This window comes from Rutidosis leptorrhynchoides, unplaced genomic scaffold, assembly GCF_046630445.1.
Source record: "Rutidosis leptorrhynchoides isolate AG116_Rl617_1_P2 unplaced genomic scaffold, CSIRO_AGI_Rlap_v1 contig106, whole genome shotgun sequence".
Classification (NCBI taxonomy): domain Eukaryota; kingdom Viridiplantae; phylum Streptophyta; class Magnoliopsida; order Asterales; family Asteraceae; genus Rutidosis; species Rutidosis leptorrhynchoides.
Genome location: NW_027266362.1, coordinates 1 through 25,954, shown reverse-complemented (window position 1 = coordinate 25,954; position 25,954 = coordinate 1). Strand labels below are relative to the sequence as shown.

General features: G+C 35.6%; 2 protein-coding genes and 1 pseudogene across 2 annotated transcripts; all 3 read right to left on the bottom strand.

The window, feature by feature from the left end:
• Nucleotides 1–367: 367 nt before the first annotated feature.
• Nucleotides 368–12,940, bottom strand: LOC139881035 (protein NO VEIN-like). The gene is given in 21 exon segments (XM_071865572.1): nt 368–454; nt 456–563; nt 565–912; nt 977–1,366; nt 1,368–1,406; nt 1,555–1,812; nt 2,021–2,338; nt 2,429–2,831; nt 2,929–2,978; nt 2,980–3,042; nt 3,322–5,232; nt 5,234–5,605; nt 6,048–6,260; nt 6,924–7,055; nt 7,057–8,663; nt 9,065–9,233; nt 9,324–9,443; nt 10,301–11,051; nt 11,207–11,389; nt 11,437–11,774; nt 12,413–12,940. Coding segments are annotated over 21 exon segments (8,388 nt in total).
• Nucleotides 12,941–13,822: 882 nt separating this feature from the next.
• LOC139881032 (actin-related protein 2/3 complex subunit 4-like) lies at nt 13,823–17,555 on the bottom strand. Its single transcript, XM_071865569.1, has 8 exons — nt 17,427–17,555; nt 15,777–15,842; nt 15,422–15,474; nt 15,299–15,326; nt 14,796–14,870; nt 14,483–14,587; nt 13,988–14,077; nt 13,823–13,912 (listed from the first exon to the last, which is right to left on the bottom strand). The coding sequence occupies exons 1-8, from the start codon at nt 17,553–17,555 to the stop codon at nt 13,823–13,825; spliced, it is 636 nt and encodes a 211-aa protein (XP_071721670.1).
• Nucleotides 17,556–23,647: 6,092 nt separating this feature from the next.
• Nucleotides 23,648–24,116, bottom strand: LOC139881033 (SKP1-like protein 1B; annotated as a pseudogene).
• Nucleotides 24,117–25,954: the final 1,838 nt, after the last annotated feature.

Sequence of the window (25,954 nt, the reverse complement as noted above, 5' to 3'; positions counted from 1 at the left end):
GTTATGTTGAACTGTAAAGACTAGTTTTGTTTCCGTCCCAGTTTTTGGCTCAGGAAAAGGAAGAAGATACAAAATTGATACAAAAAAGTTTCTTATGAATGTTCATTTATCCAATTACATTAGGAATGAATTTCATGAGAGTTTTGATTTTATTGATTTATTTTGGCTCTAGAGATCTCTTGTAATATTTTTACTGCTTGAAGCAATTATGCACCATATATCCCTTGTCATGAATATTATGATATGGAATTGCTCCCTCCGAGTGAAATATGTACAGTTTCGTCCTAAGAAAAAAATCAAAACCTTTCCTTGTAGCAAATAATACGCACAAAAGCTTGGACAATGTGCAATTTTTTGTTCAGATACCCTATGAGACTATAGAGAAGTCTTGATCTTTTGGCATCATGACAACTAATTGAAGCTTTCCTTGATAACAAAGCTTGACTGGATTTTTTGTATACAGAGACTCGAGCAACATTATTACCTAATAGCACGACATGAGCAACACTAAAAGAATCACCTTTTTCATTAGCGAATTGCCACTCTCTCATTGTAATCTTGAAACCAGTCCTTCCTTGCAGATTTCGTCGATTTAACTTCAATGTATTCTGGACTCTCTTCCGTTTCTCCGATCACCATGTCATACGGAAGCCCAGTTTCATTATCCTCATTTACCCACCTCACATTCTTCTTGGCCAAGCTCTCAGAAAAGTACTTGAAAGCAATATGTTCCCCCAGTCTTCCCGTCAGTAATGCTTGGCTTGGATGTGGGGCCCCAGTGTTGAGCCGGTCTCTAATGCTAAAGCCTGACGGACCAGTCTCGAAACCATCAGAAACCAAATTCAAATCAACAGGGTCAAACGAAACATCTCGATTGCTAAAACTGGCCAATGTTGAGACTTCCGACTTGGCCTAATTGGTAATTTGTTAGTATAGCGGCTGGAGTTGACACTGGATTATCTTCTGTGTGTCCCACATCAGCCCCTTTCTCTTCAACATCCCTAACACCTGGTGCAGTTTTCCAATCTGACAGTGGCCAGCTTGAGTATTTGGAAGCGGATGTACTTTGTTTTTTACTACCATCAATAGAAATATTTTCATCATTCTCCAGCAAAGAAAGTTGGAGATCAGTCTGCTCCTCGGTAGCACCTTGTACTTGTGCAAGCAAAGAAGGTAGACAGGAGAGGGACCAAATAGATTCGTCATCAGGAAGCACCGACACCTTTTGGCTGTTCAATATAAATGCTTCAGTCTGATCCTTTGCTGAACCTGATTCCGCCATAGTTCTTATCATGTGAAGAAAATTTGCCAAATATAGGTCAGGTTTTCCATCGAAAAATAAAGAAGAGAGTTCCATGAAAAGTTTCATGTGAACTCGTATTGCTTGTCGTATACAAGATGTTTCCCTGTAAAAGAAGGATGAGGAATTATGACACCATCATACCAAAAGCATAAATTGGATAATAGAGTAGTCAGTAGGTGTCTAATACAACTTACAGTCTTAATTGAGGGACAAATATCTGAAAAGCATTGTTTAAGGAACGCAGCCCTTACCTCAAGAAGGCAGCTACTTCCATACAGCTTCTTTGAAACAATGCCATAATTCTTTATGACATTCCTGTAGTTTAACTTTTCAACAACGATAATTTCTAGATTTGTCACACTGTCAAATCCGGATTCCTTCAGTTTAGTATATTCATTAGAGTGTACACTATGCATGTACCGTTGAGCATAAGGTAGAGCCCAATTTACCAGTAAAGCTTTAGAAGTATCACCAACAGGATCACTATATGTTACCTGTCGTGATACCAACTGCATAAGACCAAACAAATTGTCAGGAAAAAGGAAAACTAAAAGAGAAAACTTGCTAACGTGATAGGACCAAAATAGTTTTAGGCTCTTTTGACATGGTAATACACCAATACATTCTTTAATTTCATGTCTCCCAAAAAAAACCAAAACAATTTTCATACAAAAAGTTCAACAATATCAGCAAGATTACATAGTTTACACTGCCTACCTCTGAAAGAGCAGGAATCCCCAACGCTTTAAAAAGAATGGACACCTTCGTTTTAAGCATGCCTCGTTCATTATCATTAAGATTGCCGAAATATAGAAAATCGATGTTATCCAAATTCTTGAATCTCTTTCCCAACTTGTTATCGTCACACCAGCACACCGGCCCCAAAGAAGCGTGCAGAGAAACCCATCTATCTTGAACAGTAGGAAGCACAGTACATTCAGACTTTGTGAGGCATTCCTTCAAGTGAATGATGTCTTCACTATTTAGTAACCCAGATTTCAGTCCGTCAGCCCATTTCAGAAAAACTTTGAAAATCTAATACATGAAGAAAGAGTTTTGGAGAGAGTAAGATTGTAGTACAGTAACCCCATGACGAGATCAAAATGTTAAAGAGCTAATACTTACAGTTTTAGCAGCTTGTGAAGGCAAGGCAACCACTGCTAACTGCTTCAGAATCTGGAGGTAGCTACTGGTTGAAGGGGACTCTCGTACTCCGCACTCATTAACAAAGAAGTCATGAAGTCCTGGATAAATGTTGCATAATGTCTTGCTTTGGGGGAACTTTTTCACGTCTTTGGAACTTCCCCGCATATGGATCTCTATAATTTTTTCCTCAGATCCAGTGGGATCACTCCAATAAACTTCTTCGAGAGTTAAAAATATGCCAGACAGCATCTCCTCACTCCCAGCGGTGGATGCATAAGGCACAAATATGACAGCTCCTGAAAAAAACTCATTGATGACCTTTTGCTGCGAGGTACTCATTTTATCCCAAATGAACGAGTAAAATTTTGTCATTTGCGCCAAGCTGAAGTTCAAGATAGAAGACATGGAAACAATGTAAGAATGCACAACAGAAGCAAATTACGAACATAAAAAGAAAAATTCCAGGAGATGCATCATACCTGGCCTTGAAAGGGGTCTCTGCACTTCTCCAGACCTTCAGAATTTCCAGAGGCATCATCAAGGGAAACATTAGTCTTAAATCCAATAACATCTAGTAACTTTTCACTTTTCACCTGCTCCAACAATAAGGGAACACGTATTAGTAAACCACTACCTTAAACATCAAAGACAATAAAGTTAAGTGCAAACAGTCTTCACTCATACTTTTTTTTTTTTACATCAGTATAAATTTTACTAATTCGTTAAAGTGATAAAAAGCGCAATATATCGAGATATACTAGCATTTGATTCGAGAATGAAAGGAAAACTCGGAATTAATAAATATTTTTGGAATGAAAGAAATACGTATTCATAAAGATAAAGCAGCTGAAGGCAATTTCTGACAAACCAACCTTTGGGACAGCAAATGGAGCAAAAGTACCCAGGATCAAGCGCACTTCTTGGCAATCATGGAATAGATCATTAGGATAGTGAAGCTTCTCATCCATGCTTGATGGTACCCACTGAACGCCCAAAATACTTCTCACAAAAGAAGACATAAAAGTTTTGCTATCAGCGCTAGAACTGAAATTGCAAAATCCCAAAACTTTGTTACAGAAAATATCATCCCACATAATATCAAGAACCTCTAGCATATATTTACAACTTTCTCTATCGCCATTCATGGACAATGCAAATAACAGATTAACCAGTTCATGGGATTCCCAGTCTCGGGCAACTAATCCCGGAGAAATCAAATCCCTCTCTAATATTGAATTATCGGAAATGGTATCAAGTATATCAGCGAGATTCTTTTCAACTTGAACTACATGCACAAAATCTGTGATGCCAATTTCCTGGAGGAATTTCCTGCAGTTCATCAATCCAGATGAGAGTGGCCCGGTTGATGGATGTGTCAAATATGTTGTATCAACCTCGTTCCATGTAATGGTCAGAACATTAATCAACTTACTCATGTTGATTGGATTACCAAATTCCTGACTAAAATGAATTGGTACCTCAGCAGGTCGCTTGAAACCATGATTTGTCAAAATAAATGCTTTATTCCGCAACTCTGAGACAAGGTAATCCCTTTCAATACCACATTGAGGGCAGCTAGACTGTAAGTGGATCATTGCAAAACAAAGGTAATCCGTCATCAAATTCTTGCTTTCAATTGTAACTGTGTCATCAGATATCGCTGGCAGTATGTGTGCCTTGACAATTTCATGTCCAGATAGCTGTTGGACTCCAATCATATTAAGCATACAGGTAATGTTATCAATGTTTTCTACTGACATATCATGAGTTGCTGCAGACAGGAGAGCATGATCTACAGTTCGAAGTTTGGCACATAATTCGGGAAATGTTCGAAGCCCATGTGCACCATCAAAGACAGTTCCTGAAGCCTCAGAATGCAACCAAATTGTACCTTCCTCCACCGAGCTATATGTACCGCCTAAGAGAGGAATAAAACTTAGTTTTCGCAGGGTCTCCATTACGTCAGTTTCTAATCCAGAGTATTGTAAAGACTGCCCAGAAGCACATAACATTTTATATAATTCATTTAGCCACGAAGATAACCATTCCATGCCCATCAACTTGAGGCCATTTTGCGTACTACATAAAGAGCCCATAAATTGAATAAGAATCTTAGGTCCATACTGTACAATACCTAATGCCCTCGCCAACGAATCAGGCAAAACTATATCCTTCTCCAAAAATCCAAGGCCAAGGTGCTGAAGAAGCAAGCTATCAGGTAGAAGAAGACGCACTTGTTCAGTCCATCCTCTTAGAACCTTACATGGAGGCACCCATTGATTATGTTCTCCTTCCAGAAGTAAGCAATTTGACATTCTTAATTTACTAATGATAGTATGAGGAAGACACGAGAAAAAACCATGCACTTCTCCAGCAAGTGGAACAAAACTCATATAAGCTGTCACAGCCTTCCCTGGAGTCTCCTTGAAACAAGGAAGGGAACAAAAAGATCTTTCTGCATCAACAAACAGATTAGGGATCTCACTCAACAACCACTGATTCCATGGACTATCTCCATCAACCTCTTCTCTAGATGAAGGAAGAACAAAATCACCTTGCAGAATGAACTTTAGACCATAATTTCTTAGAGGTAGAAAGGCAAAAACGGGCTGCTGGACTAGTTGAGGTGTATACTCACCTTCACCTGACTCTTTCAATGTGAATGCTACTGCAACTTCTGTAATCTCTACAGACCGACGAACAACATCTGTCCGCAACTTTTGATGGATGGTATCTGCCTGCAACTTCTGAGAGCTAACCAACCAAGTCATCTTATCTTTTCCCACATGAAACCTTTATGATACCATCACCTAATATATCCTTTCTCATGACAGCAAGTGAATCATCAATCATGTTTCGGAATACAATACACTGAAGGCGGTGAAGAAACAGTAATAAAGAAGGATGGAGATCAGAAAACATCTTCACAATGCTGTTGATGGAATTTCCTTCTGGTAACTTTGATCTGAAAGGAAGCACTACACAAGTTTTCCAGGACTTGCAGCCAAGTTGATCCGTGTCCCTATATGCCATCCTGCTGAACGACTCAACATCACAAGGAGGTACTTTTGTAGGTAAAACAAAACCAATTTGACCCTCACTTATGTCAAACTTGACATGGAACCCATTCGAATGGATCTGCGGGGCATCCGTAACCTGTGAGAGGAGTAACAAGATTAGAGAAAACTGATTACGAAAGATTACGTCGAAAATAAGTTAGATCTCAATTACAAGTTTCAACAACACAGTCAACAGCCATAAAAACTCAAATCATAATTTCGGAGAAGTGATAAGTTGGCAGGTGTTCTGTCAGGTCAAGTTTAGCTATTCTATGTCAGATGAAAAGGAACTTATGCAGAATTTAAATGACTGAATAATTATCTGTATTCTGTCAAAGATTTCAATAACAACAAAACAAAGAAAGAGAAATAAGTAATTTACTTACCAAATATAATAAAGTGGTAGTGAAATTTGCAAAGTAGGTAATGCAACATATTCATTCAATACAACTCTCACTTGTTTGCAGGTTTTAATTTTAGAAGTCAGAAACAAACCAAGCAATAACTAATGAAAAATTAACATCAATAATTCAACATACCCGAAACACAGATTTGAAGCCTATGCCTTTCTGCCCTATGTATCCAGCACCAGATCCTTTCTTTGTGGAATTTCCAACATCACAAAGCGCTCTCATGTTCTGAGCAGAAAAGCCTTCCTCATTATTTAATACAACAATTTGTGAGTCTTGAAGAATGAATGCGAGTGTTGGCTCCACATTCTCAGGATAGAGATTGTCATCAGCATTTTGAACCTGATGCAGCAGTACAGAAACATAAACAGCGGTTTACTCAAAATCTGAAAACTAATATAAATTTAAGAGAAATAAAGTATCATCTAATCATGCTATGCAAATAAATGACATGTGGTAAAATTACCGTTTATCCACTCTTCACCTCCACTGTCTTTATAAAATTTAGAACATAAGAAAATGAGTACAATACTTTTTAAAAGAATATATTAAAGCTGACTATTTCAAATTGGAGGAGAAGATCAAACACGTGCATTAACTATTAAGGAAAGAAACCCCTTGTTCTAATTTTGTGAAAGATGGTTAAAAGCTTTATACTGTTGTTGGCTGTTTGTAGGGAGTGTTTTTAAGATGTCCCCTGCTGCTCGTACAAGATATTTCTCTTTACCATCTAATATTACATATGCATGCATTTCTTTTGACTACCAAAAAAAAAAACAAAGGATTATGTGTGAGTCTCAGTGGACTGTAACACATAGGAGTGAACTAATGTCCTGAATTATGACAAGACTAAGATAATACGTCTAGTTTAAGTTGAAAGACAAAAATCCTAAAAAACATCTATGATTGAAAAATCCACAACTTCAAGGTAGAAATTTTTATTATAAGCATACTGCATGTGGAAGTTTAATGGCTATAGAAACATAAAAGGACAGCATTACTTACTAGCTCCAGGAGAAAATGTGAATCCTGAGAGTACAATTCTTGAGAAAGACAATGAAGTGCTCTCCCTAAGCGAGCATGCTGCTTCTTCAACATCCTACACTCCATGTCTGAAATATTTTGATCTAGACCAAAATTCCTCCCGCCTGATGGATTCAATGACCAAGGTTGCATCCAGGTCTTCAGCAACTTCATTTTCTTCTCTGGTGCAGCCAGTGACTCTTCTGTCGCTAGGCACCTCCAAATCCTTAGTTGCTTGAAAAGTCCTGGCAGGGATATTCGAATCCTTTTCAGTACCAGAATACTTATCCAATGTGACCTCCATGCACTTTTGCCTCGTGATAACCTCAGACCCAGCAGCCCCCATGCATGCTGCTTCAGACGGCTGGAGCAAGTCATTATGGCTAGCAGTCTCACAAAATACATGATAATCATCAATCCACTCTACTATACCAATAGACAATCCAATATCGTGAAGCATGAGACGCCCCTCCTTTTGATTACAATTCTGCAAAATGGCTAATGGCGCATTTTTTATTACCGAACGCATTCCTGAAAGCAAAACATCGGCTGCAAATCCACGGAATTCTGATGGTAGGTAAGAAAGACACTCAAGGATGAACCTCGCAGCAACAGACGAAACATTTTTAATATTGACCAAATTCTGCATCCCGCCACTAAAAATATCAGTAGCATGTTCATTGTGCGTTTCTCCTTGGTAAAATGCTTCTCCACACACAAGAGAATCTTCACCACAATGGACATCTAAATCACCTAGATGATTCTTAAACATAACTTCAAATGCATGCCGTGCATGGCATTTCAGAAGGGACAAAGGCACATGATTCTTCCCGCCTGATAATGAGAACACAGAAAGCAATTTCACAGCCGTTTGGAAAGGTAATCCCTGAAGTGCAACTTCCAGAAATGACTCCACAGTGGCTGAATGATCGATACGGATCACTTGGCCCTCTTTTGTCGCCACACAGAGCAGGTCGTTGTCATGAACATCATTTAACAACCATCCTATAAGAGAACCAAGTGAGGGAGCAAATAAAAGGTCCCAATGCGACCATGAGACCAAATCTGACAGCATAGGCGCCCTACACATAACTTCGATTGCATCCTTGGATGTAACAGATTGAGATACCCTCATTTTGTGGCCTGTGTTGGTTTTTACCTTGATGGTTTCTGATAAATAGTTCTCACGAGGTAATGTCTCTTCAGAAAAAGAAGTTTCTAACAATGTTGCGGAAAACAAGACGCATTTTGAAACAGTATTGTTCCTCAAAATTTCCACTGCATCTAAAAAGCTCTTAATGGGCCGACTTTCCACAATTTTGAAACTAAGCAATGGGAATTGCCTCATTAGCAGCGTAGCAATCATTTGCTTTGTAACCTTTTCCCTTTCCCACAAACTACTAGATGCTTGACATATCAAGCTAAACAAGATATGTTCAGCCATGCAAGCTACTAGTGATACTTTATCGGAACCAGTCAAGAAGTTCTGCAATGCAATTGGTAATTGTGAGGCATGCTTTTCCACAAAAAACAAGAACTCGCCAAAACCAAGAGAGTTGAATTCCTTGACACAAAATTCCTCAGCCAACCAACATTCACATTTGTAAAGTTTTTTCAAGATAAAGTAACTTTTTTCTATGTGCGATGTACCAGTACTCTGCATTCCATCATCCAGCTCAAAATGAGTTTTGACTTTGTTGATGACTTCTTCAACTGTCACACCTGTGCAATACACTCACTACTCAGTTAAGTTGTGAAAGAGACACTTGGTAACTAAAGAAAACTGACTCAGGCATGAGCGAGCCTGTTAGTGGAGACAACAGTGAGGAGGGTGAATGAGACACATTTAGAAGTTTTCCAATTTCTGGGAGAACTATCGTACATAACTCATTATTGCTGTTTAAACATTGTTGAAGGTAAATGAAAAAAAAACATGACAAAGTGGTATAAATCACAGCATCGCTTAATATTTCTAATGCATGCAACACCAGAAGGATTCAATGTCATTGGAAACTCTCTCTCTCTCTTTTCCCCCTTTCATGCCCACTTTGTCTAGCAACATATAATTGGCACATCCTTAACCATCAATGCTTTACTATTAGAACAGGTGAACAATTACTCACATGGTGTCTGCATCCCAACTACAACTGGCACATTCTTTCCACTTGGTTCAACATCTATGGTTTCGTATTTTGGGTGCATGTGAGGAGGCGAGTCAACTGATCCATGTTGGCCAATGGCTTGGATAGTGTCGTAAATACTATCCCACATCCCAAGTTTGATTGACGCGACCTAAATTTAAAAATGCATGATAAATAAAATTCTTTTTTTTTTCATAAAACAAAAGAACGACACATTTGAGAGAATTAATCATTAACTCACCGCAACATTTAGTAATGCAATCAACGGATATGAAGAAATCAAAAAATTAACTTTCTTTCTTCGGCGTGATGCTTTCTTGCTATCTTTTGGTTCAGAGATCTGAAGCATTCTTTCGAGAACCTAACACAGAGACATAGACAAAACGAGATCAGATGGAACATGAATACTATATGTAGTTAGTCATAACAGAGTAAGATAAAACGAAACTAGAGGAACTGGTTGGCAATGCAAAGAAGGGAAACAGTACGAGAAAGATACAGAAATGATCATTGTTCAAATAACAAACAAAACAAAAGTGTTCTAAAAGGATCCAGTCATAAGCCACGGTACTTTTCAGATTTCTTTAGTGCTATACTTAACGGACAACAAGAACGAGTGTTTTACTATATAACCAGAAAGTTGTTTTATGGTCTATTTGGTGCAGAACCGAAAGTAAAAAAGTTGATAACAACTGATTCAGTTTTGAAATGTAGCAGTACAACATGCTAGAACCATGGTTTACTGCTAAAATGCAGCCTGCCAGGTGAATGGAAAAAATATGCACATGGGCGCATTTTCGACTAATAATTAGAGCCAAAAGCTAATTTACAATTCCATATTATGTCAAATAGTTGTGAAATTTTTATCACGCGGCTCTCCTTCAATGATATGTTTATGCATCAACAAAAGCTCTCTCCTTCAATAAAATACTAACGCATCAGAAAAACCTCCCATAGGCATACAAATGTCGTACAATTGTTAAGAAAAGGCAAATGGAACATGAAGACAAAAATCAAAATCATAGAAATGAAGAACTCATCAGAAAGAAATCTTTAACAGAAATATAAATGTGAAAACAGAATGGGAAGGTAACGCAGTTCAATGCAGTCAACAAAGGAAATGTTTGCTTTACAAAAATGAGAATACAAAGAGAGAAGTCGCAACTGTTCGGTATAGACAATAAAGGGATTGCTTTTTGCCAAAAAGTAAAAACTTACCTCAGTGACATTGTGCTGAATGCATGTCTCCTTCCAAGTCGCAATAAACATCTTCATAGAACTATCAGAAAGTGAAACATCAGCTTCATTAAAAATTCTATCTTTCTTCATGTCACTGCCATTCTCAAGGGAACAGACATCTTGCTCCACACACTCTTTTTTAAGGATTTTAGTGGGTTCGGAGCCAGAGTTGGAGATATTTTGATACTTTCTTTTCTTTTTCAAAGATGCTGACTTCACGTTTTGATGCCCAGAAACAGAAGAAACTTGGCCGTCCATTTCATCTTTCAACCCAAGCCTTGAGATCTCCTCTCTCACAGATGGGTAAGGACAGCTACTCACCCAATTGGTACTGCTGACATTTTGAACAGAGGACTCAATTGGAGAAAGGTGGGTATCCATTTCACCTTTCATCCCATGCCTCGCCATCTCCTCCCCTGTTGATGGATAACGACAGCTACTCACTCGGCCAGAACCATTTATATTTTGAACTGGAGATTCCTCCTGGCTGTCTTCATCCTCTGAGCTTGAGGAGGCAAACCTTATGTGCTTACCACGAAAATCAGGGTGTTCAGAAGAAAATGTTTTGAAACGCTCACGTATGGTATTGAAGCGTTCATCTTGCGACTGTTTGTCTGAATTAAAAAGAGGTCGCCTCTGTCGTTTGCCACTTCCAGTTGACTTCTTCAAATATTTCTTTAATGGGGAATCATGCATTCTCCTTGCTTCTGAGATAAAAGAAATATGCATCCTACACCAAAGCACAAACATATTTAATTAGCAACATATAGTCAACGAAGTTGAAATCTGAACAGAGATATGATAGTTTTAGTAAACATGTAAAAAAAAAGAAAAACTGAAATTGTTTCAAGTTTCAACTCCTAAGGGGAAAAAACTATAAACAACCTAATGATGCATGTTGAGGAAGCAATTCTAAAATTCAGGCCGATCTTTTGCCACTCAGAAAAGAGAACGCCTTTATCAACGTGGCAATTAAGGAAATCAAAGAGCAAGCTGGCCCCCCCAAGAAGCGCTTCTAAACGAACCCCACCCGAAGTAATGCAGTTAAATAACAGTCCATTCAACTTCCTATGTAGCCAAAACTAGAAAGTTCAAGAAAAAAAGACATCACATACCCCAAAGTTTGAATGCGAATGCCAAGCTTTTCCTTGCCCATGACACATTTCTTTTTAGCAATGAAATCCAGAAACTCATCTGTTTTAATTTCTCTCTTTTCCCGTGTATCCATGAACTCACAAAGGTAAGTAATGATCTCCTCGGAGGTTATTTTAATCACATCAGTGTCGTCTGAATTCAGTGGAAAATAGTGCAAGACAAGTGGGTGTCGTAAGAAAGGTCCCAATTCCAGCTCGTGATAGTGCTTAGCACCCTCATTTTTGCGAATGGCCTCTTCCAAATCAAACAATGATGTGATGCTTTGGACCGCAATAAAACAGTGTATAAATGCATTTATCTACGAAGGCAAACAGAAAAAAGAAAAGAAAAGGACTATGGATCAGAAGTGCCCAAGTAAAATAAAAACAAACAATGATTTAACTTCCATTTCCTTATTATCATAAACAATACCCACAAAAAAGGAAAACTTCTAACTGCCAAGACAATATTTCCTAACCAACTAGAAGTTCAGCTACATATTCACATAAAGGAGAGAGAAACTTCATCAAGTACTACACCTTCAGATAAAAGTGATGGTTATCGACTCTCGCTTTCCATTTAATTTCCGAATCTAATGTTAATATTTTCAGCAATTGTCGTACTGCAAACCTAGTTTTAAAGGCCAATTGGCACTGAAAGTAGGATTAGTGTTGGGACATGTTAGGCCATGTATACTTAAACAACTCGAGCTAATGAAAACAGAACTCTCAATTCAGTATCTCATTATGAATAAAATATATATATATATAAACTCAATAGCATAATCATAACAACAAAATACAAAAACATCCTAGTAATCTCAGATTCATCATTTCATAAGCATCCCCGGAACCATAATAGTCAGTCACACTATGTCTACATATAATTATCAATTCTACGTCGGACATTACACATTGTAAAGAACTATGAATAATGAGTTGAGCTGTGTTAACGTACCCTAGCTTCAGTGATGATGAGTCTGCCAAGAGATGGAACTTCCTGCATTGCAAAACCCAATGAGCTCCAAGAATCCATTTTGAGGTCTAGAAGGGTACTCTGCGCAACCTTCCAAGCAGAGACATGCTCCCCTGCTGCAATAAGTGTATGTTTCGCCTTTGCGACAGAATCCTCAACTCTCTGGAGTGATAATGCTGGTCTTTTAGAGGAAGAAAAAACCTGAGTTTCCTTTGCCGGTAGCTGCTGATGATTGGCAATATGCCCCGTATAATAATGTTGTTGTTGTAGAGAAAAGTTTGGGTTCTGAAACTGGAAGTTAGGGTTTTGGAATTGAAAATTGTTAGAGGAAGCTAGAGCCGCTATGTTCTGTAGGAGTTGGTTTTGAAATTGAAAGTTGGGATTCTGGTTGTATGCATAGTTAGGATGGTGGTGCGATTCTTGTTGGGGCGGTCTATGGTGGCCACCACCACGGCCTCCGCTGCCGGTAGGGCGGTGGTTCTTGTTATTATTATGGTTGCGTCTGTTCATCGGAGGCGATTATGGTGAAAAGCTGAGAGTTGAGATTAAAGTGAATTTATAGGTATAGCCGCACGGTGGATTTTTTTCTTTTTTCTTTTTGGCGGTTTTTGTACTTTAGTTTTGGTTCGATTACATTTTGGGCTTAAAATCACTTAACGGGCCATTTGAATTTGTTGATATTGTAGTTAGTAGTTACTTACTGCCTACCTAAGTAGCACAAGGATGGGACACGTTCCGATTCAGGACAGGATCGGGATCAGAAATGCCAAAATGAAAAAATTATGTCGGGAACGGGACGGCGATTAAATTGGAACTGGGCTAAAATTATCCGAATGATGGAAAGATAAAGTTTTTCTTTAAAGAACTTTTTAGTCCGTTCCTATTTTCTTATAAGAAAATTGGATAGATAGAATATTATTCGGGATGTCTCGCGTTTTTTGAAATTGCGTTGGGAAGTCCCGATCGTGTTTTGCTGGGACATCCCCCGGATGGGAACTTTAACATTCAAGGAGTCCCGGTGCTACATAGATTACTACTAATAGCCATATCTTTGGATTTCAATGGCTTTTCTTTTCTTTTCTTTAGATATGATGATTTAAATTGTTCATTTAGATCGAAGCTGATACACAAGTGATGAGTAGGATGAGAAAGTAGCCATTTAGAAGTGGCTTAAACAAAACATGAAGAACAAATTACTCTCCTTGGACACTGAATGAGAAAACAGAATGTCGACGACGGATTCGATTCAGACTACTTTCATTGTATTATCATTTAACCCTTATACATTACCATTGTACTTGCCAAAATCAATCACACATTTAATATTAAACAAATTTCTATCGAGAGTTCACTAACAGTGAAGCTGTTGTAAACAAAATTCATAGTTTTACACTAAATGAATTGCTTCAGAAACTCCGTTGCCACCAGCCTCCCACGAGTGTTAACCGACATTTTTAATTCGCTGATCTCTTTATCAATGTCCTGCAGTTTGAGGGTAATGGGTTAACAAAGCCTAAAAATTACAGAAATTATGTACCACATAACATACTAGGTTACCTCCATGAATTGGACGATAAAATCAATGAGTTTGTGTTTTTGCATATCCTCACAATGGTAGTTGGTAATAAGAAAGCTTATGTCATAACCCTGCAAAAGAAGAAAAAAAATAATGAAAAGGAGAATGTCAACAAAGAAGTACATTTATAAATTAAAGTCAACAAAGTGGATGATTTATTTTAAAAAAAAAAAAAAAAAAAACAGGCCAGAACAAAACAATGTGCATTTGTGCCAGTCAAGAGACCTAATGTGAGAAAAAAAAAAACCAGCTGAAATTTGGCCATAGCTTTCTTGTGCCAAACATTACGAGTCATAAGCTTCTTTGTGCCAACATTATACCTTGAAAGCATATCATTATGTATTAGAGTACAACCCCAGACATATATTTGATCATGAAAATGGCAATTCTTAGTGAAAAGTAAATTTGCAATCACTTCAGGTTTTCAGCATGTAACATCTCATTTCGGTTTAGGTGGTACGTCATACAAGGCTTACCTGCACTGGCTTCCTCCTCAAAACTTGAAAGGCTTCTGCTCTCATTGACAAAAATCTAAGAAATTTTTTGGTTAGTATGTTTTCAAGTTCATCCGCCTGCTTAACCTACAATAACACAAAGAAGAAGCTGGTAAGGACAAAATGACTGTAACTTCAAAGGGAAACAAGCCTAGTATATTATGATATGCAACTACCACTTTCAACTATTCATTTCGGACAACAGTATAACATAGTTTGCAAGTTCTTGCTTGGATGACTAGCAGCAATTTGTTTGTAAACAGTATCACGGTACAGGGGTAAATTTTAAATTCACCTTGAGGCTTATGCGTAATGAATTGATAGATGTCTCTATCAAGCATTTCTCAGCCTCATTTCGACATATCAAAACCTGCAATTCAATATACAATTATAAGATCCAAATTGCAATAGAATGGAAATGTACAAACTAATGAGCTACTTGTGGCACATGCCTACAGTAATAACTTAAATAACACTAATGCTATAAGCAATCAATTAAAAATTCACGGGTAGCATAACCCATATCGATCCCCCAGAAACGCAGGTTTATAAGATAATAATGAGAACTTATAGGAAAAGGAGTATCTTGGGCTGACATGTACGTTAAACTCTCCAACATTCCACCGAGCCCAAAGAGCTCAAAGCTTATGAATTTTCAGCTTAATTCATAACCAAGACTTTATGCAGCTAAACAAAGGAAAATTTTATGATGCTAATAGATGCCATATATACCACATTATCAATTACAATGACCTATTAGAGCTATTGTTTTATTTAGGGTGAAAGATAAAGTCTTACAGGATTCAGCAAAAGTTCAGGGCTGGTCCTGCAAAATACAAATGAGAAGTTACAACTTACAATACACAGCTATTTAACAGAATACACAATCCAGATTCCAGGACGACCTAAAATCAAGCATACTTTAGTTCGACTTCTGGCTTATTGTGTCTTTCGACTTCTTGACAAGGAAAGTTCTGCAACCAGCAAATACACAAGAGTTAAAATCAATCAGGAGCAGCTTCACTAAAATGAAAGATCCAATGACAAGAAAGAAGAAGAAATAAAGGATTCCTAAATACCATGTGTCCTAATGCAAAGAAAACCATCGTGTGGTAATTTAAGGAGAAAAAACACCAAGCTATCGAAAGGTCTGAACAAACATTTAAGTACGAAGGATGCATAACTTGATTTAACTTAGCCATGATACTAAACTCTGAGGTATTTCATTTAAGCAAGTAAATTCTCTGGATTATGAAAGTGAAAACTGAGATGTTACCTGCAGACACATAGCAGCGTCAAGTGTGTTCCTTATACAAGTCAAATACAACCGCAATGTGCTTGCCTGAAAGTTTTTAATAACATTTCGAGACAGATTAAACCGATTATCAGATTCAAGTCATACATCTACAAAAGCATGTAACAGCCCTTCAATTGATCAGAAACAGTAGGTTTCAATTTGCCAAAAAAGAGTAAAGGAAAATGAAAAATTAAACATACTAGCAAATATGAAACACAAAGGATGCATTTTGCTACCGTCCAAAGACTCACCATTTGCTAATTTACTTTGAGTGAGTCGTAATTATGATTTATTCTCTTGTTTCTTCTTTCCACCGAAGCTTAGAGCTTAAAGGATCCACAATGCAGCCTGAGCGAGAGAGAAGATAACACAGTTGATTGTTGAATGAGAAATCGAAGGCAACAGAAATCCAATTACCAAAAACTAATTGCACACCTCATTAACGTGAACAACAAAATACTGGGAAATTCACAACTGCTCAAACAAGCGATTTAAAAGCAGAAACACAAAACTACACTGAATCGAGATCGAGAGAGAGACCTCCGTACGTGTAGAGGCACAATGGCGACGATAGAGTAGTTTGGACGGAGTATGAACCGTCGTCAGTGGTGGCTGACGCAGAGGAGGAAGTGGGCAACAAAATGGAAAACACGACGTAACGTGAAAGGGCCGACGCATTTGTCATTGGCCAAACCAAACTATATTTACGGTCCCTAAAGTTTCAGTTTTTCGTCTCAAAAACTCCTATCTGTTTGATTGAGAAACGAAAACCTCAACGTTTACTATTTAAGATGAATTTTAGTCCTTCACCTCAGTTTTCTTCGACATGGTCCTATGTGTCATAACAAGCCAATTAGAGAATAAGAACATCCGCGATGCAAGACTCTCTTCAGTCAGCCAAGTCAAGGAAGGAAAAAATAATAGACTTATGTTTTTCTCCAATACAAATATCGTGTATTTAACTTTTTATTTATATTTTTCTGACACCAAAATCCATAGAATAAGAGTTTACATGTTTGTTTTTTTAATTAAAACAAATTACATTTCGAAAATTAATTACCACATAAGAGTTTACATTCACAAACAAATTAATGGCAGTTAAATAAAACATTAACATCAGTCAAACTCTTTAACGCCTCGCACGGTCTCAACTCTCAACCCATTTGTCACCCCACAAATGTATCGACGGAGCTATCTTTTCTTTTGTACAATGAGTTCACTTTCATTGAATTCATTATAATTTAAAAAATTTACTATATATTCATTTTAAAATTAATTTAAATATATTTCAAAATTAATTTAAATTTATTTTAAAATAATTTAATCTCATATATTTATAAATTCAACCATTATATTTAAAATTTAATTCGATAAATTCAGATCCTAATTTCGTCACTATGACCCTCCACCATCTCTTATGTCGAATTCTTTTTTCCGACCAACGTCGTCAACCTAAGTACATGTTTCGATTTAATTAGCGACAGCTTGGTGATACCATGAAACCGTCACCGCCGTGATTGATCTCTTTTATGAGAAATCCAACATCAAACAAAAATCAACGATTTTGAAGAAACCACGATCAAATTACAAACACTAGGAATTTGCAATATTGTTATGAACATAACATACGAGATGAAACACTAAACATGAGAATGGGAGAGAGAGAGAGATGTTTCCCCTTCCCAATCTGCCACCCTCATAACCACCACCAAAAATCATGATTTCGACCAAATCGTCGCCTCTCCAGCCACCATCCATCGCTATGTTTTCGTCCTGACATCTAAACCCGGATTACCCAACTCAGATTCCATCGCCCAACCAGTCGTCACCACTCCCACCACCCAACTTTCCGCCTCTCACCTCGAAACCCAAGTCATCATCTCTATCGCAAACTCCGATCGCTTAGAGTTCACATACTTCGAATTTTAATGAACAGTTGTTTTCTATTTTTAATAGCAACCATTTAGTTAAATCAGGGGGAGAGATAAAGAGAGCGAAAGGAAAGGAGGAGATACGAGCATCTTTAGTGGCAAGACCAACTTTAATAGTCAAGTTTTACCATATAGGAGATGCATAGTTAAAAAGATAAAAAATTTGGATATATAAAAATTTGGGATCAATTTTTTCCATCGTATATCCCAACTCAAATCATAAATTAATTATTTTTTTATAAATTAAAAATACTTAAATTAATTTATTGATAAATAGATATTATGATCTTATTTTTTAGTTAAAATATAATTTAGATTAGAAAAAATAAAATTTTAAAAAAAGAATTTGAGTGTGAAAATTTTGGATTTTTTCCTTCCAAATTAGAATCTTAATTTATTTTCCACCGCAAATTGGGTTTAAATTCGAACCTAAAAATCATTTGAATTTTCCGCTGCAGATGCTCCAAATTAGAGCCGGAGGAGAAGGAAAGAGATGTGGACCCAACTAATTTTGCATTTTTAATTATTTAATTATTAACTTAATATGATGGTAAATTTAATGGAAAGTTAATTATATTTTTAAGGTTAAGTGTTGAGTTGGATAAATTTTCCATGTGTAAATTATTTAAAAGAAAAGACAAATATGCCTAACACACCTATAACTCTTCACCTAAATTCTATCCAAATCGATAAAGCACACAAAAGACAAGAAAAAAGTCGCAATAAATTCAAAGGTATAGGAGAGAGAAATAAAAAAATTGTGTTGTCTCACATTAAGATGCTCAATGTATATCAGCTAAAATAAGAGACCTTCTATATTTTACTCCAAAGATATTTTGATCTCTAATTTAATGTCCACATAGATTTAAAAGGCTTGCATCGAAGATTGTCTAACAAATGTCAGTCGACATGTCATCTGACATGTATATTATTTTATGGTAATGTTATTTTTTTTTTATTTATGTCGTCAATGTGTAAGAGAGAACGATAGATAATATACTCCCATAAATAAATCTCGAAGAGCACCTCCAAAATCTAGTTGTAAAATATAAGAGTCTGATCAAGTATTGGAGAAATATGTTTAGTCTCCAATTTTGCTGATTGTACATTTGAGTCTAAAAAATAAGAGACCGTCTCTAAATATGACACAACACTCATTTTCTTTCATTTCCTTATTACTTTTCATTTAATTGTTAGCTTTAAATTTCAATGTCAGAATATTAAAGCATCCGGATTAGAAAACCCAACTTTAAAACTTAATTTGTGCCATATAAATAATACATAAATTGAAAAAAAATAAAAATTGATTTACTTTATTCTATAAATCCAACCTTTAAATTTCAATTTAAATTAAATATTTATAAATTAAAATTATAAAAAAATTTGATTAATTTATAAATTATGTATCCCTACATATTTAATGATAAAATATTATAAAATGACATTTGAATTGTGGAAAGAGAAAGCTTATAAAAAAAATTGGAAGAAAAAAATATTTGAATTTTTCATATCATGTCATGTATTACGGTCCAAAATCAAAATCCAATTTTTACATTTAGCAACGGAGACATTCTTATATTTTATTTCTTAGAGACTAGCATTGAAATACAAAATTTAAAGTCCCTTATTTTTCACTTCTTATCTAATTATTGTTTATTTGGCTAAATTAAAAGATTCATGCATTGAAAATGGTCTAAGAAGTTAGTTTATTCCGACATGAAAACTATGTGGCAAAACAAGCCAATCAGAACATAATACATGTCAGACGACATGTCATCTAACGTGTACTACACTACCCAAACACTCAATCCACAGCTAATATCCGATTTACCAAATAAACGCCCATCATTTAGTTGCTAGCCAACTCTTGCTAAACCCGTAACAAAACAGAAGTTGTGCCAGATTAAAAACAGACCATTTCCCATTTATCATCCCACCATCTTTGGATCGACGACTATGCTCATTCTGATTGCCACGGTCATGATTTGAATTGATTGTTGGTTCATTCTTGGCCCGACTTCATCGTTGGCGGTGAAGACTTGTTATGATTTACTCTCAAATCAACTGACATATCCATACAAACGACATGAATTCAATTCACAACTCTGTCTTTCAGCAATCTGCTCAACTAGTTTAATTTGCTAGTTTTAATGATCTATAGTATATCACTATACTAAATGAAGCACAATTACTCATCTAAGGAGTCGTAGCAAATATCATTACTAGAAATTTTCCGATATTTCTGGAAGGAATCTTCATAAAAAAATTGATACTTTTTTTAACAATACTTGAAATTAAAATTCAATTTTATTTAAAGATACTCACGTGGTATAAATCTAAATATATTTTTTTTATCTTAAAATAAATATAAATTTAATAATTAAAAAAAAAAACGTATATTCTTCTATTTTATCTACTACTATAAATTAAACATATATTTTTACATATATATATTAAATAATTTAATTTAATAAATTATTTTTAATTTATTTTAAATTCAAATTTTACGATTAATTATATAACGTGCATCTATAACATATATACGTAGAATCGGAACCTTGTAATGAACTGTAACACGTACTCGAGTTGACGCAATCCATATGACCGCAAACTCTGATATGGTATGGTCGATTCAGATTGAATCGGTCAGCGAAATCATCAGAGCATATCGAAGAAGATAAGTCATAAGCGGGAGAGATGAGATGGAAGATGAAAGAAGATGGAGGGAGAGAGACTGTCGATGTGTTTTTTTTTTTTTAATAACAAAAATAACTCGTCAACATAATTTATTTGAATCGAGTTAAGTCTATTCTAGAATAATCTATTCAAGGAATTGGCTTTGGTTAATGAACCGACACTAGCAAAGTAAAGAACAGTTTATGACTAAACTCATCTATCGGTGTCATCTTCACAATCAAATCGATGGGTTGCGTTGCGTGGTCATCGACGTGGATGACAACAGGTCACCATCAATTGCTACGATATCTTCACAAGCAGAGCTGGCGTCTTCCAGCTTCAATCTTTCACCTTCATTCTGAATAAGGTTCTATGTCGTCACCTCTCTTTGAGATTGAGATTTGAGAATTGTTTCCTGGTAGGAAACACCGAAACAGAGAAGATCATCGAGATTTTTAGTGGAGAGACGATGAGAGTTTGAGTAATCTTGTGTTGATTGTCTCAGATCTAGAAATTTTCTGTTGTCTCTCGTCTCAGATCTAATCTAAAACAAATACAATAGAGAACAAATACTTAAAACGTATAATTAATTATTTGTGTCGGTTTCGGTTTTTCAACCGAACTGATCAGTTTCGAACCGAAAATGGTCGGTCGGTTATTTCATAAAATATCAGCAACCGACACCGAACCGATCTATAACCGAAACGGAACCGAAACCGATAATGTCGGTCGGAACCGATCGGTTCGGCAAAATTTGTCCACCCCTACATATACTTATGTACTGTACTAAAATCAGTATCGTGTCGTGTATCCAGTAACATTGTGGATACCTGTCTCGATACAACATGTTCATCAACATAGTTTCTCATATCACAGTTAGGTCATTTTGCCAAAATAAGCAACTCTTAGTCGTTCTAAACTCCACAGTCTCAGAAAAACTGTTCGGTGATATGCAAAAGCGGATACAATACTCTATCCAAGATTGTGTCAACAACGTCCGTCTCAGACCAAATTATCTTCTCAGTGCAAAGCTCCCCCTTAACTTTAACGATGCTTTCTGAATATCTTCCCTAATATATCTCTATAATTGATACAGTCAATTTTACACCTTCTTTTCACTCAACTCTTCAGCTCGGAAGTAGTTGCTCACAACGATTGATTATCTATCATAATCAATCGATTGAGAATTAGTTTGGTTATGCAACAAAGTGAAGAGATTTTCTCGTGAGCTTTTTAATAGGAGTTCTCTCTATTAAAAAGCAGTTTAATTGCAAATGAGAGGAAAAACTATTTATAGGTGAACAACTTAGGCCGATCAGCATAATCCAACCATCCTTTTCTGTTTGGAGAATATTCGTCCGTTGTTTAAAGATTGATAAGAATATTGCGTTCTTAGATGAGTTAAGTTATCTGAGATTTTTCTTGTAAAGCACTCAACAACTAGATTAGCACAAGAGACTTTTATCAATGTTGATCGTGCTAACTTATTCTTCAGCCGTAGTGTAGATTGTTTAATTCAATTGTGTCCATAAATTAACACATCAATCCATGTGAAACTCACGACAGAATTACCACGGTCCAAATCTTCTTTAATTTTGATTTCTTACAGCACAAGTCTAATTTTGATACTCACGACAGTTTCTCGACATTCTGGTTCTGTTCGGTTTGAGTATCAAACCAAATAGAATTATATTCAAAACGGTTTGAGATTTTTCAAACCAAGTTGAACTATTTTTCTTTTCCAAACTAAATTAATATAAAACGGTTTAATTCGGTTTGATTCGGTTCAAACTAAATTTTAAAATATAAAATCTAATTTTCTCTATTAATAAAATAAAATTAACAAAATAAACTATTAATGCGGAGTTAACATCCATACATTTATATAATGTGAAGTGAAACTAACATAACATCTAAATAAATAACTTACGAAATAAATAATTATTCAATCTTTTCAATAAAAAGATAAAATTAATAAGCATAATAAAAAAATTTGGATACACAACATAATGATCTTTTATTGTTTTAGAATAATAAAAATGATATAGATTAATTAATGGGTTAGAAATTTTAATTGTCTATTCCGGTTTTAATCGATTAATTTGAACCAAACTAAAAAATTTAAAGTCAAATTAAACTATTATTAAAATGGTTCGGTTTGGTCCAAACCGAAATACTAATTTTTTTCTTTAAAATCAAACTAAATCAAACCAAACTATTCGGTTTGATTTGGTTTTTCGATTTAAAGTATATAATGCACACCCTAATTCTTTTGAATATTTAAACTTTCTAAGTGCTTCATTCATAAACTACGGTTTATTTTTGATAATTTATACATATCTTTATTCAATTATAAACTATACTAACAATTTATACATGTTTTATTCGATCATACGGCAAATATATACCCTAGTGCTTTATTCGTATTTACAATATTTTCTGATAGCTCATTTTCTATTTTTAGAAACAGACCATAATTTTTTAAATTAACGATGGTGGTGGTAAGTGGTGGGATTGTTGCCGGAGGTGGTGGTCAGCGGTGGCAGTGGTTGTGAAGGTGGTAGGTCATGGTGATGGAAATGGTGGTGTTGTTTTAAGGTCAACTAGTGATTGTGGATAATTAAAATTTAATTAGTCGATGATGATGAGATTGAAAAATAATTTTAACATGTCAAAATTAGAAAATCACCGCATATTCTCTGCCTAAAGTAAAGCATGCAAGTCAAATGCATTCTTACGTCCCTGATTTCTCAATTGAGGCAATTCTTCCTTGTCGTACATTCTACCGATTCTCTGAGTTGGAAAACGCTTACAAAATTCTAAAGTTAGTGGTAGAGTCACGTACAATCTAACAAGTTCAACGAATCTATTTAATTTTAATTTTTTTTATATTTTATATAATTATTTTTTAATTAAACCAATTTAAAAGTTATATTTGAACCCTTCAAAAAGTTCGGATCCTAACTCCGCAATCGGCGCTTTGTTCAACGATTTCTATCCCAATTGAAGGCAAACAAGATTGAAGGCCAATATTCCACTATAAACCACGACAATGCAAGTACTAATTTTTTTTTAAAGAAAAAAAACCCTCACAGAATCAAAATAATTGTTTTATTAGTAATGCAAAGCTAAATAAAAAACTAATTAAAACAACAATAGAAAAACTGCGTGTAGATCAACATAAAAAAAAAAATTGATAAAAATTTAAAAGGGAAAAATTATGATAGCACTTGGTTTCTTCGTTCACTCGAAGGCCCATTGGTTCTCCCTGCGAACCTCTTCCTCCTCCTCCTTTGTAAAATCGTTTTTTATGTTGAATGTCTTGCGGATCTCTTCCGGTGTTTTTCACCTTAATCATGTCCGCAACTGCCTGGCAAGTCACATCCAACAAGCTTTTGATGTCGAGATAGTTAGCGGCCAGGATGAGATCGAAAAGAATCGACTGATCGACTTTCAGGAAGTCCCTGTCCCACTCCTTGAGTTGATCGGCGGCCTTGTCGCCGTCGTTCTCTTCCTCCTTAGGGGTTTCGACATGCTTCTTCAAGAACTGGATGACCTTGGATAGGATCGTGGCAGTCACGTTAGGGAGTGGGATCCCGTTCTCCGTGCAATCATCTTCGATCATCTACTTAACTGTTTGTGATTGTAGGGCGATGACCTCATCGACCTCGCCATCGGAGCTCTTGAGAATAATCTTCTTGTCAGTTGACATGATTATTGAATATCTTTGTAGAGCGATTAAAAACAAAAACAATTTATATATGAGAATCGAAGAAGAGAGATTAGAAGTATAGAGAACTTAGTGTGGTGTGATGAGAGGCTGTAGAGTCGATTCTTATTTATCTTGAGATTATTTCATGTATATGTGCGAAATTAAACAACAATTGCAAACGAATATTGAATAATATAAAACTACTGGATTTCATTCATATGGCAATTCATATAAACAACAACACATGAAAATTGCAAAGTAAATAAGGATAGAGATACGAAACCGAGGCACGATTTTGAATCGCTGTCCTTAAGACGTATTTGCCACGTTCTCTCTGACGCACAACGCTACTGCAACCGTCTCCCAGGATACAACGGCGTGGGGTTTACCTTCGAGCACCGGGCGCTAGTGGAGAAGGTAAGGGCGGAACGGAACATCGTTAAACTCTCTCTTAGACTTGACACGACAAGAAAAGAAGAGAAAACCATTTTCCAGTTGGTTCAGGAGCTCTCATGTGATTTGTTTTGGAAAAAACTCAAAAAACAAGTTCTGGAAAACTTTAGAGAGATTCTGACCAATGTATATACATATATATATATATACATATCCAACTGTTATATCTAACAGCACAATCATGGGAATTATTCAATTGACTCAATCGAACCAAATCAATTGAATCGGACCAAACAATGGACCAAAATCGAAAATAATTTTGTCCACGACCCAAGCCCAAACTAAGGCCCAACCAGTAGAGTGACAAGTCAAGTTACACTCCTCTAACACATTATACTATATAAATAGCTTGTGCTTTTATTACATGATCAATGTGGGTTTGTGAATCTTCACATTCCACTTGGTTTCAACATAACAACTTTGGCTAGCTATTTCATATTCATATCACCACCAAATATGGCTTATGAATATACGAACTTCATCTCCTCACGAAGACGAACAAGTTCGGACTATCTCCGAAACTTTCTAGCTAGTGGGTCCCTTCTAAATATTTGGTCAAAGTTGGGTCAAACCCAAACTTTCTACAACAATTTATACACCCCAAACCCTAAACCTATTGCTGAAAGGTTTTGGAAAATTTTTCCCTTTTCGAATTGTATTGTGTATTTGTACTTTCCTTGCCGCGCAAGATTACAGTAAATCGTTTTTAATCTGGTTAATATACTATCCCTATTTTATGTTTACCGCTGGTTATTACTTGGGAAGTTTAAATCAAAGTATCTTTAGCTTAATTACCACGGTAATTATTTGGGAAGTTTCGTCTTACGTGATATCTTATACACAATTTTATAGACAATATATATATATATATTTTGATAATAATCTTATAGACAATACTATTTCTGTATTTGAATAGATAACACTTTCATATTTTATACGCGTACTAATATTATTAATTTCAATACATATATTATCATTATTTTATAATTTTAACATTTCTATTTTTCTATTAAAATATTAATTGTATATGCGTGTAAAATTTTATTTTTTCTCTTTCTCTATTAAAATATTAATTGTATGTGTATAAAATTAATAAAAGAATAAAAATGGAAAAAATGGTTTAAAGATAAAAGAGATCTCTAAAAACGTCCTATTTGTATACGGATTACATAAGAACATAAATAGTTATTCTAACTGTACATTTTGTTGTCCAGTCAAATTTATACATGTTTATTAACTTTTTACTACATTTAAAAAATAAAATAAGATTTTACTTGATATACTTTCTGGAAAAATCGAAACACGATTAGGATGAATGCTACAACGATATGTTTTCCAGTTCGCCTCCAATGGAGGGACCAAACTTGCTCACACAAAAGGCAATT

Coding starts and splice junctions, on each gene's coding strand:
- LOC139881032 (XM_071865569.1), bottom strand. CDS start 17,555: ATGGATGGTGGCTGGAGAGGCGACGATTTGGTCGAAATCATGATTTTT. Junction 15,475..15,776: donor ACGCTGCTATGTGTCTGCAG/GTAACATCTCAG, acceptor TGCTGGTTGCAG/AACTTTCCTTGTCAAGAAGT. Junction 14,078..14,482: donor TGAGGAGGAAGCCAGTGCAG/GTAAGCCTTGTA, acceptor CTTCTTTTGCAG/GGTTATGACATAAGCTTTCT.